The sequence below is a fragment of the Bos indicus x Bos taurus genome, chromosome 5 (assembly GCF_003369695.1).
Source record: "Bos indicus x Bos taurus breed Angus x Brahman F1 hybrid chromosome 5, Bos_hybrid_MaternalHap_v2.0, whole genome shotgun sequence".
Taxonomy (NCBI): Eukaryota; Metazoa; Chordata; class Mammalia; order Artiodactyla; family Bovidae; genus Bos; species Bos indicus x Bos taurus.
This window is the reverse complement of record NC_040080.1, coordinates 109,419,793-109,438,681: the sequence shown is the minus strand read 5'-3', so window position 1 is coordinate 109,438,681 and position 18,889 is coordinate 109,419,793. Positions and strand designations below refer to the sequence as shown.

General features: G+C 39.2%; 1 protein-coding gene across 4 annotated transcripts in view; it reads left to right on the top strand.

Annotated features, from left to right (window-relative positions):
- ACSS3 (acyl-CoA synthetase short chain family member 3) overlaps positions 1-18,889 on the top strand; it is a 183,876-nt gene that overhangs the window by 105,882 nt on the left and 59,105 nt on the right. For all 4 annotated transcript variants that reach the window (XM_027543267.1, XM_027543266.1, XM_027543268.1 and 1 more), the window contains one exon: positions 3,560-3,663. In XM_027543267.1, coding sequence (XP_027399068.1) covers positions 3,560-3,663 — 104 coding nt within the window. The remainder of the gene's footprint in view (positions 1-3,559; positions 3,664-18,889) is intronic.

Genomic DNA, 18,889 nt, shown 5'->3' with positions numbered 1-18,889 from the left:
TAGTTAGTAGCTACCATATTCTACAGTGCAGAGACAGGATGTATATAATGAATATGAGTAAATTTTCTCTCCAGAGAGTCCAAATAACTGTGAAAAGATGGCTAATTTTCACTTTTATAAATTTTTAAATAAAAATACATTTTTGAATTTTTAAAATGGGGCATTCATCTGTTTGTGAAATTAATAAAATAGTGGCAAGGTCATTAATGAGAAATTTCACTGTTGGAAAATGTTTCAACACCAGCCCTCCCTGTCCATCACCAGCTCCCAGAGTTCACTCAGACTCAGGTCCGTCGAGTCAGTGATGCCATCCAGCCATCTCATCCTCTGTCATCCCCTTCTCCTCCTGCCCCCAATCCCTCGCAGCATTAGAGTCTTTTCCAATGAGTCAACTCTTCACATGAGGTGGCCAAAGTACTGGAGTTTCAGCTTTAGCATCATTCCTTCCAAAGAAATCCCAGGGCTGATCTCCTTCAGAATGGACTGGTTGGATCTCCTTGCAGTCCAAGGGACTCTCAAGAGTCTTCTCCAACACCACAGTTCAAAAGCATCAATTCTTCAGTGCTCAGCTTTCTTCACAGTCCAACTCTCACATCCATACATGACCACAGGAAAAACCATAGCCTTGACTAGACAAACCTTTGTTGGCAAAGTAATGTCTCTGCTTTTGAATATGCTATCTAGGTTGGTCATAACTTTCCTTCCAAGGAATAAGCGTCTTTAATTTCATGGCTGCAGTCACCATCTGTAGTGATTTGGGAGCCCCCAAAAAATAAAGTCTGACACTGTTTCCACTGTTTCCCCATCTATTTCCCATGAAGTGATGGGACCAGATGCCATGATCTTCGTTTTCTGAATGTTGAGCTTTAAGCCAACTTTTTCACTCTCCACTTTCACTTTCATCAAGAGGCTTTTTAGTTCCTCTTCACTTTCTGCCATAGGGTGGTGTCATCTGCATATCTGAGGTTATTGATATTTCTCCTGGCAATTTTGATTCCAGCTTGTGCTTCTTCCAGTCCAGCATTTCTCATGATGTACTCTGCATAGAAGTTAAATAAGCAGGGTGACAATATACAGTCTTGACGTACTCCTTTTCCTATTTGGAACCAGTCTGTTGTTCCATGTCCAGTTCTAACTGTTGCTTCCTGACCTGCATATAGGTTTCTCAAGAGGCAGGTCAGGTGGTCTGGTATTCCCATCTCTTTTGGAATTTTCCACAGTTTATTGTGATCCACACAGTCAAAGGTTTGACATAGTCAATAAAGCAGAAATAGATGTTTTTCTGGAACTCTCTTGCTTTTTCTATGGTCCAGCGGATGTTGGCAATTTGATCTCTGGTTCCTCTGCCTTTTCTAAAACCAGCTTGACCATCTGGAAGTTCACGGTTCACATACTCCTGAAGCCTGGCTTGGAGAATTTTGAACATTACTTTACTAGCATGTGAGATGAGTGCAATTGTGCGGTAGTTTGAGCATTCTTTGGCATTGCCTTTCTTTGGGATTGGAATGAAAATTGACCTTTTCCAGTCCTGTGGCCACTGCTGAGTTTTCCAAATTTGCTGGCGTATTGAGTGCTGCAGTTTCACAACATCATCTCTCAGGATTTGAAACAGCTCAACTGGAATTCCATCACCTCCACTAGCCTTGTTTGTAGTGATGCTTTCTAAGGCCCACTTGTCTTCACATTCCAGGATGTCTGGCTCTAGGTGAGTCATCACACCTCTTACCACCTTCAGGATGAAACCCAAATTCTTTAGAAAGTTCTATAAGCTCCTTTGTGACAAGGCCCAGGACTGGCTCTCCAGATGGCTTCACTTGCTCCTCATTTACCCTAGAAATGTATAGTATACTTAATCACGGAAGTTTAAAAAAGTAGTTTTGATAGTTTGAATAAGACACAATTAAAATATGTTCATGTTTTTCAGTCATAAGATTATCAACAGTGTGGCATTTATGTCCTTATTTTTTCTTGTTTTTATATAGTATCTAAAATCATAGATATATCAACCTTATTTTAAACTTTAAAACTTTAGTCTTTGTTATATTTTAGCCTACTTTAATAGCTTAATGTGTTACTATCTATTTCACCCTGCTATAACATGTCTGCCTGATGAGGTCATAATTGATAATCCAGATTTTAATTTCAAGCAAGTTGTAAGTGAATACATATTTGATTACCTAAATTTTAGGTAATATTAGGTAATATATTTGCTTGAATTACAAATATATATGTAGTTTGCATAAAGTTTAAGTATCTAAAATTCTCAGATATTTTGATTGGTATTGATGTCATAAAGATGAATGATCCTAAGGAGCTGTGAGAAATTAGCAAGAAGCAAGTAATTATAGGATGAGATATATGTTTGTAACGGAGGCAGCATAGAGGCTCCATGGTTGTGGAGCATAGTGTGGGAATATTTGAATCTTCATGAGATTTTTATGAAATAAGTTAAGGGAATGAGAAATCTGTGGCTGTACTACATTGTACAGGATGGGTAGGCAGGTTTTTACATTTGATTTGTATTTAATATGTTTTTATTTTAATGATAGTGAATTAGGTTTTCATACACACCTTCTTTGTTTTGACAGGCCTTTGAGAATGGAAGAAAAAAAAGTTTTTCTCTCAATGAACCACCAATGGTGTCAAGCCAATTCTGTTTTTTTCTATTTCATCCTTTATACACTGTGGCATAGTGTTCCCTGCAAAGGATTGTTCATCTCTTAGTAATCATTTATTCCTTTTGATAAGAGTCTTTTTATCCTGGAAGGCCACAATGCCATTTCTTTTTAAATCACCTACCTTTCCTATATGTCCTTGAAATAGGAGAAATATATGTTGACATCAGAGTAATGTTTATTGAAGGAACTCATGAGAAGGAGCAAGTGCATCATATGTATGAGCACATTTGTTGCCTTAGCTGATACTCTAGAGTATATTTTTGTGCATGGACTTAAATAGCATGCAGCAATCAAATTTGGAGCTAAAATTAGCTGAGGTAATGTCAAGGAGGAAAAGATTTTTCATTTTTTGATTATTAGATGAATATGACAGATATATTATAAAGATCAACTCAGTTGCTTTTCTCAAAACTGGAAAGCTATAGCTGTGAATTATGCTTCTGAAGCATTTCTCTCCAGTGCTGTGATATGTATTTAGTTATACTGTGGCCTTCCTGGCTGGCGCTAGTGATAAAGAGCCCACCTGCCAATGCAAGAGTCTTAAGAGACATGGGTTCAAGCCCTGGGTCGTAAAGATCCCCTGGAAGGAGTGCATGGCAACTCACTCCAGTATTCTTGCCTGGAGAATCCCATGGACAGAGGAACCTGGCGGGCTACTGTCCATAGAGTTGCAAAGAGGCAGACAGGACTGAAGTGAATTAGCCCTGCGTAGCGTGCTGGGTCCAAACAAGTGATGCCTGCTTTCTACAACCATTCTACAGTGTTTTCCTCCGAGAATTAATGTGATTAGATTCTACAGTGTTTAAAAGAAGGCAAAAACTGAAATTGTTTCAGTTTAGTTTCAAGGAATAATTTCAATTCACTCTCCCTTTAACACTCAGGTTCAAAACACTGTTTGTGGCTGGAGAACGATGTGATGTGGAGACGCTGGAATGGTCCAAAAAGGTCTTCAGAGTGCCTGTGCTAGACCACTGGTGGCAAACTGGTGAGAGTTTCCCAAACATGTCCATAAATATTGCAGAAATGCTGAGAGACACGCGGGGGTGGGAGGGAATTCTGAACTGTGACCATCAGGCACAAACTCAGCCATCAGGCGGTTCTGGCTTCAGTAGAAGGAAGCAATTATTTGATTATCCTTTTGTTAAAAAATCTTCTTAAATTACATTGATACTATCGTTCTCTTGACCTTGGATATAAAGCCCTGAGACCTCGTTTGCTTTCTCATCCTCCTTGTTTCATATATCTGGTGAGTCACTAAATCTCAGGTTTTCCTTTGGATTCATCCCACCTTCAGCGCTCTGATTGCCTTTGAGCTGCAGCAGCCGCGCTGTCATCCACCCTTACTGAAATTATCGTCATCACTCATCTCTGTTCTCTCTGCTTTCCTGTAACCTAGCTTTCCTATAACTGCTCCAAGAGTACTTTTTAAAAGCTCTGTTTCTTTTATAGAATTTCCTGTGCTTCTCTAGTCCTTTCTTAGGATCAGATCTCTTCTGCTTAGCACTCGACAGACAAATGTATTTTTCTCCAACACACTTATCATTATATGTGTAATTTATTTATTTACTTATTTATTCTCTATTTTCCTCCCACCGAGTGATCCTTGGGAAACAACTTGTCATATTAAGTGGATAGAATAAAACTTTGGTAACTTCTTTTGAGGGATGATTATGTACATATGTGCAAGTAAGTAGTTCATCTGGAATTTCTTTTCCTTGTCACCGAAGGTAGTGATTTTGCTGGCTTTGCCATTTGGCTCACTGAAAATAGCTATGAGTTATGAGAGCCTTGTAGCCTTCATATGGATATATTTCAGTTCAATCCTACTTAGTTCAACTAATTAGATCAACAGTTGTATATGAGTGTTTTCAGAATTTACATCTTCTGAACATTTTAGGCAGGGCATCAAATCTGAATTAAAATAATAAAATTTCTTAGTAAAAGTTAGGTCTCATTTTAAAATGACTCAGTCTAGAAGATTGAGAGACTAAAACTGAAGTTTGGTGTTTAATATTTTGGAACTCTTTGATTCTGATAAATTATACTTTTTGTATTATCTTCTTGGATGTTGCTCTTTTGGAAAAAATGTGTTTTCTATATTCTTTGTAACTTGAAATATAAAATGAATGATCAGAGAAGAATACACGTTCTTTAAATAAGATGAAAATTAGAAAGAAAAGTTCTATTCTGTCTAATTTGATTTGCTAAGGAAGAAATTTCTTATCTAAATTCAAATTTGTAACTATTTGGGAAATAAAAAAGATAAGATTGAATGTGGAGAAAGCAATGCTCTGTGTAAAATACATATAGAAAACAAGTGAGGAATTACTGCTCTGTATGGAAGAGTGTCTATAGACTTGATACATCGCCTATTCATCAGGAGAATTCCAACAGTTATTTTCCTGGGCATAAAGAGGAAAATATTTGATTACCTTTAAGATTGCTTTCCATGATGGTTTTCCTTTCCTGGTCAACATACAGTTTGTTTCCAATATACAAGTGACCTTACACAAATACTTGCACAAGAGTTCTGTCCCCCACCCCTGGCTCCATTAAAGGTGACTATGCTGAAGATTGTTGAAGGAAATCAGTGCGTTAATAAATAAAATTATGATTCCTTTACTTTTTCTTATTGATATTTGCACATAATAGCCTGTGCAGATGTGTGCAGTTAGTGAATCCAGGCTTACAGAAAAGCTCACTGAAGCCTGAGAAACAAGCATAAGAGGTCTCTGGTGAGTACTGAGTTCCATGTGAGTTTGCAGTTTTTCTTTAATGTATCGTTCAGAGGGAATTAATCACCACATTATGTCAGTGTGCAGTCACCTTAATCAGCTTTTAATGGCTGCTCATTACTGTGGAAAACAGTGAATTTCTACTAACAATAACTGATTCTTTCCATCCACCACATTTATTTTTACAGCATTTGATACTGTATCCAATTGAGTACGCAAATACATACATAGGGATAGGTATGTAGATGGGTAAGTATCTAGCTGCGCTTCCCTGGTGGTTTAGATGGTAGGTAAAGACTCTGCCTGCATTAGCCTCCAATTAAAATAAATAATTTTTTTAAAAAAAAGACCAAGTTGGAAATGGTCCTAGAATAAAGGCTTATATATTTTGATTTTGAAAAAAAAAAAAGAGAGAGAGAATCTGCCTGCAATGCAGAAGATCTGGGTTCAATCCCTTGGTCGGGAAGGTCCTCTGAAGAAGGGAATGGCAGCCCACTCCAATATTCTTGCCTGGAGAATTCCATGGACAGAGGAGCCTGCCGGGCTACAGTCCATGGGGTTGCAAAGAGTCAGACATGACTGAGCAACCTACACTTTCACTTTTTGCCTTCAGAGAACTAGCTATTTTAGTGGTTTTAATCATTATAAAAAAAAAATTCATCCTACGTGGTGCAGGTGTCTGCAACTAACAGAAAATTTAGTTAGAATCTTTATTCATTGGCATAAAAGAAATTAGTTCACTATTTTCAGTGATATATGTTGTGGTAAATAATTGAAAAATGAAGTTTAATGTTTGCAACTGTTCACTTTTCTTAAGATATTAGATTACTAGGGGAAAAGGTAAACACTTTATGGGTTATTATTAACTCAGAAAGAAGAGAAGATTTGATATTTCTAGCTTGTTTATGAGTTTCCTAATATTTTGCATGTCAAATAGATGGTGTGTGCTTCACCAAGAGGTATGTCAGTATAAACCTGATAACATTTCGAGGAAGGTTAACCTTTCACCAAAGGAGTATTTTTCTTTATTTAAAATTTCAAATTTTCTACAAGGTTGTTCTTGTTATTGACTTAGAAATTGATATTATTTTATATAATCATACACTTTTATGAGCCTCAGATACAATGCATAATTTATGAATTTGCTCTCTGATTACATTAATATATGTATACAAATGAGCTGTTAAGAAACCGTGATGTATAATTTGGAATTAGTAAGGGATATGGTAAGTAACTAAAGCACATGAGTGAAAATTGATTAGTTCCTGTGACTTGGGTTCTAAGAAGGCATTCTGCAGTCAATCCATTTGTGTTACGACATTGTTTTTGTTGGGCTTCTCAGGTGACGCTAGTGGTAAAAAATCTGCCTGCCAGTGCAGGAGATGTAAGGGATGCAGGTTCGATCACTGGGTTGGGAAGTTCCCATAGAGTAGGAAATAGCAACCCACTCCAGTATTGTTGCCTGGAAAAGTCCATGGACAGAGGAGCCTAGTGGGGTGCAGTCTGTGGAGTCAGAAAGAGTTGGACATGACTGAGCATCTCAGCAGCAGCAGCATTTTTTTTTTGTTACTCAAGTGAAATTTTTATTAGCAACAACATTTCTAGTGACTTTTTTGATCTGTTAATATCAACACTCTCTGATGTCTGATTTAAATAGCACCTAAGATTCTAAACTGCAAACTAATCTGTAAAAAAATCCAGGAACAGATCAACTCCTTGTAGGGGCATTTAATAAAGAATTGTCACCGTTCAACACCACTGAAGCATTAAACGCTTGTTTTGGATTGTAATAATGTAAACACGAAATGCTTTCATGAAGGAAATTGGTCTTGCTAGTTTATATAGGAGAGTTGTATCTACATGATTCATAATTCTGGGTAATAGATGAATGTCATTTACCCAGGTGCTTTATCTTCACAGTAATTTATCCATAAAATGATTGAAAGCATTTGGATTATTGACTGAATTTTTCTTTCTTTTTTTTTTTAACCTGGAGTTTGAGAAACAGAGGTGTCACAGTTATAATCTGAGAAGGGTAAATTAAGAGAATTGATGATTCTTCCCTTAAGATATGATAATTTGTGCACAAAAATATAAACAGCCAGAACTTCATTATCCTCAGTTGTACAATCACTAATAAAACACTGTACTGTTGCAGATCATTTTTAGTCCTAAGATGAGCTTTTCCAGTAATCAAACTGCACAAAGAAAGAACTCTCAGTGCAGTGCATTGTGTCTCTGGCAAGAATTTTTTTTTTTTTCCCCTGACTTAAGATGACTATGAAGGAAATGTTTTCCTTATGAGTGAATCGTCTAGTGTAAGCAAGTAACTGCTGCTGTTGCTAAGTCACTTCAGTCGTGTCCAACTCTGTGCGACCCCACAGATGGCAGCCCACCAGGCTTCCCCATCCCTGGGATTCTCCAGGCAAGAACACTGGAGTGGGTTGCCATTTCCTTCTCCAATGCATGAAAGTGAAAAGCGAAAGTGAAGTCACTCAGTCGTGTCCGACTCCTAGCGACCCCATGGACTGCAGCCTTCCAGGCTCCTCCGTCCATGGGATTTTCCAGGCAAGAGGACTACTAAAACCCAAAACATAGTAGACCTTACTCCTTTTTGAAGTTTCCTCCTTCCTTTTCCCTTGTTTCCTTCCTGCCTCCTCTTCTTGTCCCTCTTTCTTTCCTTCTTTCTCTCCTTCCTCCCTATTTACTGTAAGATGTGGCACAGTCATTTCCAGACCTGGCCATGCATGCTCAGTCACTTCGGTCATGGCAAAGATTTGGACATGACTGAGGTGCCTGAGCACGTGTGGCACTGGTTTGGAAATGATTGTAACAAAAAAGTTGGGCATCCTGCTTTGTTATGTTATTTAATTTTAAGTAGAAATACTGTATTCTTTCATTTGCTATCAGTCCGTTAAAGGTATTGACTGCAAAGGTAGAATACTTGAGTTCCACAGTTGCTTTTATAAGAGGCAACTTGGTGAAGGGCTTAGATCAAAAGAATCCATGATTCTTTCCACCTGCTAGCAGAACAGATCTCTGTGGTTTGCATCAGAAGATACAAAGCTTCTGTTGAAAGTGTTTTAAGTGATGCCCCAGGAGTGATGAAGTAATTGAAATGAGGTAATGACCACCAACTTGAGTAGCACTGGGTGATTTTGTTGTTTGTTTTGTTTCCATCACTTTAATGGAGGAGTAAATTTCTTCCTAGAATTTTTAAAGCCTCTAGGAGGGATTTCAATGAGAAAATGGTAGTCTCCTAATGGATTGAGACATTGGTGGCGATTGAAGTTATTGATCTTACTTTAGCTGCCTTGAGCCATCTTTGCTGAGTTCTTATATTTTAAAGTAATCACAGTGTTTCTCTCCCTGTTTGAACTGCTGCAGTTTTAATTGCAATTGCTACTTCTGAAGTAAATATATTCTATATATAGCCTAAATCCTCCTCCTTTGAGGAGGAATCTGATAATTCTAGATTTTATTAAAGTAGACCCACAGGCTCCAGCAAACTTTAATCAAACTGGCTCTTAAATCAAAATCATTGATCCTAAAGGCACATACATCCTAATACCATATTATTAAAATATGTCAAGGCTGCCTGATCCAGTAATCCTTATTTATGTAGTATTCAGTAGGATATACTTCCTGAGGGCCACGAAGATTGGTTAGGTTGACCAGATTCAGTCGATATCATTAGGTGTATCTGGAGAATATCCATCAGCCTAGGATTTTTTAAAGGCGGCAATCCCTTTTATTTGCAAGAATCAAGACCACAAAATGGAATAGTTCATTGTAGTTTAACAACAGTTACCCTAAACAGAGAGCTCTATGAGAAATGACAGACTCAAATGTAGTTCTGTCTCCTTCCTCCCGGGTAGACGCATTGTGACTTGATACTGGAGGCAGAATGTCAGTTTGTCGTGCTTTTTTTTTTTTCTTCTGACTCATCCTCTTCCTTTGTCACCTTTGTGTTTCACACATTCCACCTTCAGGCATCTGGATTGATGGACTTGTTGCAGAGGAATTTCTGTCTGTCAGTGTGTAGTCCTGAGTTTAGTCCGTGATAGGGGATTTTCTTCATCCCTGGACGTCTCCATTGGGAATTTTATGAGTCTGGTTATTGTGCCTTTGAAAAAGCCATGTTACAACTACGTGCTGGATGTGTGACTTTCTTCCATCTTAATATACCTAGCTTGGCCCCATGCAAAATCCTGTATATTTTCCTGAAAAATGGCTTCCTAGGGCTAAGAGATAAAAAGCTCTGTATGGCTAACAGTACAGCGAGGAAAAGTATCTTCCTGGTAATTTGATCTTGATGACACTATCTTTAATTATTCAAAAATCTGTTTTCTGTGGTTTGGGTGCCTATAGTCTCTAGCAAACATTCTTTTTGTTGTAGATCTTGAAGTAAAAAATTTCTATATACAACCAAATGCTGCCTTCCTAGATTTTAATACTTGTAAACTGTCATCCCCTGCTTTCTGGGTTTTCCTTAATATTTTCTGAGCCCATCAAATTTGGGCTGTGGTTGTAGGGTTTGGTTAAAGTATAGGCCTACATTTTTAAAGACAATAGATTGCACTAGACTTTTGAAATATACATTATGGAACTCAGAGAGCTGGGTCAGACTGAACAGACAAGGCCACTGCCCCATGAACTGGTTTGTCCAGAATGTACCTTATGATTTAGAGTGTGAAGAGTCTTTAGTAATATGAATGAATCAGTACTGTCTGATGCATTTTTGTTTTTCTCAACATAACCATGGAAAATAAATTCATCTCTTTTTTTATTCATTCATGGGAAAGAAATTGTAGATAGTTTGGCATGAGAAGTTGTGATTGGGAAGAACCATCATATAGACACAGAGTCATCTCAGCAACATTCAGCTAGTGATGCTGTGATAGTGTTCATCTGGTGAGAGGGGAAAAATTTGTCTTGATGGTGTCTTTGTTGCCTGGCAACTGGATTTTTTTCTCATTTAGAGCAAGACTTCATTAGTCTAAAGTAGATAATGTTTACTGATAATTTGAGAACACGAGCTTAAAGGTAAGCTACATGAATTTGGTTTGTGGAAGGAATAATCTTTTGTCAAATGTTAGACAGGCATGATGAGGCTTTCTCTTTTTGAAATGAGTTAACTGTTTACAGATTGTTAATCCACCTGCTAATGAATATCCCAAGTCAAATAGCAGCCACTGAATCAGACATTTTCATCTCAATAGCATTATAATGTGGGAAGAACTCCATGTTGTTATTTTTTCAGGTATGATTACTATACATGAAGCTGTTCAGATATGTATACTTGCTTTTTAGAATCTCTATTTATGCCCATTATTATATCAGTGATAATCTTTTTGCATCATTTTTAAAGTCTTTGGTGAATTTGTTACAATATTGCTTCTGTGTTTTTTTGTTTGTTTGTTTGTTTTTTAATTTTGGCCATGAAGCATGTGGGATATTAACTCCCTACAGGGAATCAAACCCATACTCCCCTTATTCAAAGTCTTAGCCACTAGACTGCCAGGGAAGTCCCTTAGTGACTAAACACTCAGAAATTAAGAATGTAAAATTGATTTGGTCTTAGAAATATCATCTATTTTAATTGTCCTACCCTTGGCAAGAATCACATTTAATCCATTCTAGAAGGGTGAAAATATGTAATGATTTTGTAGATCTTTATAAGGAAAAGAGTTCCGAAACCCTCCCTTGATAAACCTTATTGTCTGGAAATTTGATTTTCCCCTCCTGCATGTAATTCTCTGCACTGTGGGCCCATTGGCCCCATGAAGTAGTAGTTCCCGATTCCTCTTTTGTTGTCAGTTCTAATTAGGAAACAAAAAGTGGCTATTCTCTTTAACAAGCAACACGGGTAGTAAAAAGTGACACTGAATCCCAGTAAGACTTTAAATCCTGGTTTAGCCACTTATTGTGTAGCCACTGGCAAGTCCTTAATCTCTAGGGCACGTCTGTTTGCTCAAAGGTTTGTAGAAATCCTGAAATGAAGTGAAATATGTATGAACAATGCAGCGAGTTCTGGCTTTTACTAACACTCAATGAATGTTTTTCTTTTCCTTTCATTTCTATGAATAATAACCTTTCATGAATATAAAGGCCATCTTTTAGCATTCTGGTCTGTAGGTAGTTCAGACCCAAGAAAACTTAGAACATAAGAGCTTAATTCATAAAAGAAAATATTAATCATAGAGAATTTAATTTCTTAGAGTCAACTAGTTAAGATTAGGACCAGAGCCTCATTGTTCTGTGTTGATTAGAGCCCTTTCTTTGTATGTTTTATCTTATGCCTTCATTAATTCAGCATTTCTTATCTAATTCAGCTGCAGGTTATTTATGAAAGTCTCTAAGGTGAGAGGCAGCTTGCTGGTAAGAGAGTAGGATAAGACCAGTGTCTCACAGCTTGAATTAATGATCTACTCCCAGTACCAAAAGTTAGACTGCTTTGAATTAAGTATTTTAAACTGTGATCGTCCTATCTCATGAACACAAAAGATTAAATTGATTTTCTTTCACTGCGGTACATCTCACTGTTTCTGCTTTCTTTCTGCTACCACCATTCAAGTTATTTATAGCTCACAGTATAGATTTAGAGGTGTAGAGAATGGTTTCTTCACAGATTGCTTCTGTGCCCATCATGATGCTGTGATTAATATGACTCAAGGGCCCTGGGCCACTGAATTGATTTATTTCCAGGACTTTAACTCTCTGCATGGGCCACCAACTTCTAAAATCCATATTGTTTTAATGTGTGTTTCTAGAGCCTCAGTGGGAGCACAGTGGCAACTTCCAGATATAGCAGGAGCTCTTATTTATAGATCTAAACCTGCATAACGTTCTTCCTCTTAGCCCTCACTCACATCTGCTCTTCTTTCTATGTTGTCTTTCATCTGTAAACCAAAACCCTGGAGCTTGTCCTAAATTTCTCCCTCTTTTCCTGTCTCTGTATCCAGACCATCAGCAAGGCCTTTTAATGCTGAGTGTCACTCCAAGTTGGTCTCGTCGTCTACTACCGCTGCCTCAGACCACCACCGTCTGATTGATTTCTTGCTCTGGGCTGGGATTCTCATTTTAATGCTCCAGTTTGCAATTGAAGAGATTTTTCTAAAATGCAGTTCTGAACAAATCCCTGAGTCCCCCAGTGTTCCCAGAATAATAGCCAAACTTCTTAACATGGCACAGAAGGCGCTTAGTGGTCCTCCTTTTCCCCGTCTCATTTTGGTCCTTATTATCTCTCTTACTTTACCTCTTCTTCTCACACTCAACCCCCCACCCCTAACTCCTGCAAAGTTTGCTCTGCTAAACAGCTTGAAGTCAGTCCCTTGGTGGTTGATCTAACTTCTCAACTTTGCACATCCTTCTATTTCTGTTAGGCATGTCTTTCCGCCTTTAACACTCCTTTTTCCCCAAAAGAAATGCGTTAAGTAACTCTCATATATTTAATAAATATTTATTGAAGGACTGACCTTTGAATATCATTCTTAGAATAAGAAAAAGATTGTAGCAGAATCATAACAGTAATATACAGCTTTTTTTTTTTTTTCCTCGCTTACCTGAGTCTTCTCTTTGTCTTGCTCCCTTATCCATTTTGGGATTGCATTGTGTGATTTGCTGCTTATTTTTTTAAGAACCCTGATCTTAATGTTGGGAGCCCGAGCCTAAATTATGTAAGTATGTATTTACTAGTCAGAAAACATTTTCCAAGCACAAAATGTCAGGGATTACACTTTGGTCCTACTGATACAAATGATTCTTAAAGCATCCAATAAGCATCTGATTTCAGCTGCAGGCTAGGAGAGTGTTTTCATATAATTACGTGCACAATTCTTTTCTGAAAGATTTTGTCACATTTATAATGGCAAGTGTTCCAAGTATCTATTGTTGTGCAAAAAATACTTAAAACCTAATGGCTTATTACAGCCACCCTAATTCATGGTGTTTTGGATCAAATATATGAGTTGAGCTCAATTAGGGATTTTGTATGATTGATTGAGACAACCCAGAGAAAATTGTGTGATGAATGAGCTGGTCCAGAGGGTCCTAGATGGCATCCCATTCATGCCTGGGATAGGCTGGAAGGCTGGACTCAGATAGCACTGTTGTCTGGAAAGCTTGCAAGTGGCATTTTTAGCCTGGAGGCATTGGAGTAGCGGACCGTCTTACATGGCATTTCACTCTTGAGACAGTATTCTGAATTTCTTAAGGTCTGTGCTTAGAAACTGACAAAGCATCACTTTCACTCTTTTCTGTTACTCAAAGCCATCAAAAGCCCAAAGTAAATTGCATCCACCTTTAATTCACCACCATGGAGAGATTTCAGAGTTGTAGATGTAGCCTCAGGACTCTTCAGTGTAATTTCCCCTTTGCTCATAATTCATAAGTGGTGTTCAGAGATTCCGTTAATACTTGAATGTGTACCTTGCCAAAATATATATTTTTCCCCAATGTATAATATTTATAAAAAACTTAAATCATAGTATTCATTGTTTTACAACTTTTATCTAAATAGTGGTTGGTAAGAATTATTTCCTATCACTAGACAATTTTCTATGGTATTTGAATGACTTTGCATTACTCCTTAATATGGAAAAATTCCTATTTTTTGGATAATCTTTTAAACTCTAATATAAACATTTACATGTGATAAACATCCTTGGTGCTTAATGTTTGTGAGCTCTTTCAAATATTTCCTTGTGTATATCCCATAAAGTGGAACAGCTGCGTGAAAGGCTATGATCAGTCTTTAAGAGTTTTTATAAGAATTGCCATTTTTAAGGCTTTTTATGAGAATTGCCATGTTGCCTTTCAGAAATGCTGCATGGGCAGAGGAGCCTGGTGGGCTACAGTCCATGGGGTCGCAAAGAGTCAGACATGACTGAAGTGACCTACCACGCACGCACGTATTGGTGACAGTGGGAGAGAATGTGCCTGCCAGTGAAGAAGATGCAGGAAATGTGGGCTCGATCTCCAGTCAGGAAGATCCCCTGGAGGAGGAAATGGCAACCCACTCCAGTATTCTTGCCTGGAAAATCCTGTGGCCAAGGAGCCTGGCAGGCTGCAGTCCATGAGGTCGCAGAGTTGGACATGACTGAGCATGCACACACGCACAACTCTTACATAACAAAAATGACTGTCTTTGGCTTGTCTGGGCAGTCTGTGTCCTGTCTGCTGCCTAACCGGGCTCTAGTCTTTTTGTCAGTCTTTTGAATTGGTTCTTGATGTTCAGGAAGCCACAGGAATCTCTATCATTAACCAACCATCCTAAAACAGCTCCCATCTGTCCATTTTGTCCCATATATCCCTCTCAAAACCCCAGATAGAATAAACCTGATCATAGAACCCGTATGATGCTCAAATATTTAAGTAAATTCTATTTGCATTGTTGTTGTTGTTCAGTTACTAAATCATGTCTGACTTTTTGCAACACATGGACTGTAGCCTGCCAGGCTCCTCTGTCCTCTACTATCTCCCAGAGTTTGCTTAAATTCATGTCCCTTGATTCGGTGATGCTATCTAACCATTTCATCCTCTGCCATCCCCTTCTCCTTTTGCCTTCAGTCTTTCCCAGCTTGCATTGTTGTGATTCATTAACTTCTTTGTTTGAAAGTCTTCATTAGCTTGCAACATTGAGTTCAGTTCAGTCACATAGTCATGTCTGATTCTTTGTGACCCCATTGACTGGAGCTTGTCAGGCTTCCCTATCCATCACCAACTCCCTGAGCTTACTCAAACACACGTCCATTGAGTAGGTGATGCCATCTAACCGTCTCATCTTTTGTCATCCCCATCTCTTCTTGCCTTCAATCTTTCCCAGCATCAGGGTCCTTTCTAATGAGTCAGCTCTTCAATCAGGTGACCAAAGTCTTGGAGCTTCAGCTTCAGTATCAGTCCTTCTAATGAATATTCAGGACTGATTTCCTTTAGGATACACTGGTTGGATCTCCTTGCAGTCCAAGGGACTCTCAAGAGTCTTCTCCAACACCACAGTTCAAAAGCATCATTTCTTCAGCACTCAGCTTTCTTAATGGCCCAACTCTCACATCCATACATGACTGGAAAAACCATAGCTTTGGCTATATGGACATTTGTTGAAAAGTAATATCTCTGCTTTTTCATATGCTCTCTAGGTTGGTCATAGCTTTTCTTCCAAGGAGCAAATGTCTTTTAATTTCATGGCTGCAGCCACCATCTGCAGAGATTTTGGAGCCAAGAAAATAAAGTCTGTCACTGTTTCCATTGCTTTCCCATCTATTTGCTATAAAGTGATGGGACCAGATGCCATTATCTTAGTTTCTTGAATGTTGAGTTTTTAAGCCAGAGTTTTCACTCTCCTCTTTGACCTTCATCAAGAGTCTCTATACTTCCTCTTCACTTTTTGCCATAAGGGTGGTATCATCTGCATATCTGAGATGGCAACATTACTCAGACTAAAAATTTAAGGTCTCATGTTAGTTTTCTGTGATTGTGGTTTTCATTCTGTCTACCCTCTGATGGAGAAGGATAAAAGGCTTATGGAAGCTTCCTGATGGGAGAGACTGACTGAGGGGGAAGCTGGGACTTGTTCTGATGGGCAGGGCCATGCTCACACTGCTGCCCTCAGTGCCCCTGACCCTGCCGGGGCCACCGTTGACCCACGCCTCCACTGGAGACTCCTGGACACTCAGGACAAGTCTGGGTCAGTCTCTTGTGGGGTCACTGCTCCTTTCTCCTGGGTCCTGGTGCACACAAGGTTCTGTTTGTGCCCTCCAAGAGCCTGTTTCCCCAGTCCTGTGTAAGTTCTGGCAGTTCTATGGTGGGGTTAATGGCGACCTCCTCCAAGAGGGCTTATGCCATACCCAGGTCTGCTGCACCCAGAGCCCCTGCCCTGCAGCAGTCCACTGGTGACCCGTACCTCCTCAGGGGACACCCAAACACAGTTCTGGCTCAGTCTCTTGGGTCCCTGGGTCCTGGTATGCACAAGGTTTGTTTGAACCCTCTGAGCGTCTCTGGCGGGTAAGGGGTTTGATTCTAAATGCGATTTCACCCCTCCTACCATCTTGCTGGGGCTTCTCCTTTGCCCTTGGATGTGGGGTATCTCTTTTTGGTGAGATCCAACATTTTCCAGTTGATGGTTGATCAGCAGCAAGTTGTAGCTTTGGAGTTCTCATAGGAGATGAGTGCATGTCCTTCTACTCTGCGATCTTAATGCCACAAATTTTCCCTTGGTATCTCTAATTTTCTTGAAGAGATCTTTAGTCTTTCCCATTCTATTGTTTTCCTCTATTTCTTTGCATTGATCACTGAGGAAGGCTTTCTTATCTCTCCTTGCTATTCTTTGGAACTCTGCATTCAAATGGGTATATCTTTCCTTTTCTCCTTTGCCTTTAGCTTCTCTTCTTTTCTCAGCTGTTTGAACTGTGGTGTTGGAGAGGACTCTAGAGAGTCCCTTGGACTGCAAGGAGATCCAACCAGTCAATCCTAAAGGAAATCAACTGTGAATATTCATTGGAAGGAATGATGTTGAAGGTGAAACTCCAATACTTTGGCTACCTGATGTGAAGAACTGACTCTTGAAAAGACCCTGATGCTGGGAAAGATTGAAGGCAGGAGCAGAAGGGGACAACAGAGGATGAGATGGTTAGATGGCATCACTGACTCAATGGACATGAGTTTGAGTAAGCTCTGGGAGTTGGCGATGAACAGGGAAGCCTGGAGTGCTGCAGTCCATGGGGTCACAAAGAGTCCAACACGACTGAGTGACTGAACTGAACTGATGAGAACTTTGAAGTAGTTTTGCTCCCTCTTCACTATCTCTCTTACCTTATTTCCTGTTAATACTTTACTCATTTGTTCTGCTTCAGTCAAACTGGCTGCCTCACTGTTCCTCACATACTCTAGGAATACATCTACCTCTGGGACCTTTGCACTTGCAATTCCTTCTTCCTGACTCTTTGTCCCTGCTGCTGCTGCTAAGTCGCTTCAGTCGTGTCCAACTCTGTGCGACCCCAGAGACGGCAGCCCACCAGGCTCCCCCGTCCCTGGGACTCTCCAGACAAGAACACTGGAGTGGGTTGCCATTTCCTTCTCCAATGCATGAAAGTGAAAGTGAAGTCGCTCAGTCGTGTCCCAACTCCCAGCGACCCCATGGACTGCAGCCCACCAGGCTCCTCTGTCCCTAGATCCAAGGCACATGTCCTCTCTTCTTTCAGGTCTTCACTCAAAGGTCACTTCTCTAGGAGTTTATTTTCTGGCTACCCGGTTTAAAATTGCAGTCTTTTCCCTTCACATCTCATCTCATATCCTGTCTATACTGTCTTTATTTTCTTAGTAATTATCTCTTTTTAACATGCTATATATTATACTTTTATCTGTTATTATTGTTTGTTTCCCCAGATAAACTATGAACTCCATAAAGATAGAGATTTTGATCACTTTTGTGTATTGCTCTATCCCCGGTTCTAATGACAGCACCTAGCTCATAATAGCTGCTCAATAAATATTTGCTAGTAAGTGATATGTACCCCCGTTACTTCCATTTGCAAATATGAGAGACTGGACTCACTCCCTGTCAGAAAGGTTTTTCTTCCTCTGCTGTTATGTAGTCTGGATGAGCTCTCTTTTCTTCTCATCGTCTGCGTTCTACGTGAGAGCCTTCCAAGTAGTACACTTGTCTGTTCCATTCTGCTCTTTGAAAAGAACTATGTGGACTAGGGTAATGGTTTAAATTTTCTATGTTAGGCTTCAATACTTTAAATCTGTTAAAATGATATTTCCTTTTCTATCTGCTTATAGTTGAATTCAGTGCAATAATACAGGCAAAAAGCACTTACACATGGTACACAGCATAATTCATATTTGAGAAAATTATGTTTACTTGTTTTCTTTCCTCTTCCTACTTTAGAGGTTTTAAGGAAACTTCATGGGGATAATAGCTCACTGATGCAATAAGGTAGAGTGAGGCAGTAAAAATGCTGAAATAATAGTGAAGTGTCTGTATTAGCTTCTAAGACAGTATGGATATAAACACACTCAGGTGACTTATTCTTCACAACTTTCTATTTCCACCGATCTTCCTGGTTGTCTCTTATCTAAAGAAATTGTGCTGGTGAGTTGCTGAGCATTGTACCTTTCTAAGGTTGGATGTCTTTGGAAAGTTCTCCAAATGAAATGTCCAGTTGTTTACTTCAAAGAGAATGTTGTGGTTTCTTCATTGTAGCTATTTCCCAGTCCACATGTTACATCTGGATTTCCTGTCAGCTTAGATTACTGTGAGCCAGTTAATTACAGCCTGCGCAATATGAAGCAGATGTGTTTAGCACATCTTTGAAATGGGGCTTTGGGAGTCCTTTGGGGTTTAAGGACTGCAGCATTCCTGGGGGCTTTCCCCAGCTGGAAGCCTATTCTGTATACAGACCCACTGGGCAGCCAGGGTGGTTATACAATCAGTGGGTGTGCAGGAATGTGTGAGCACGCACCTGTGTGCCT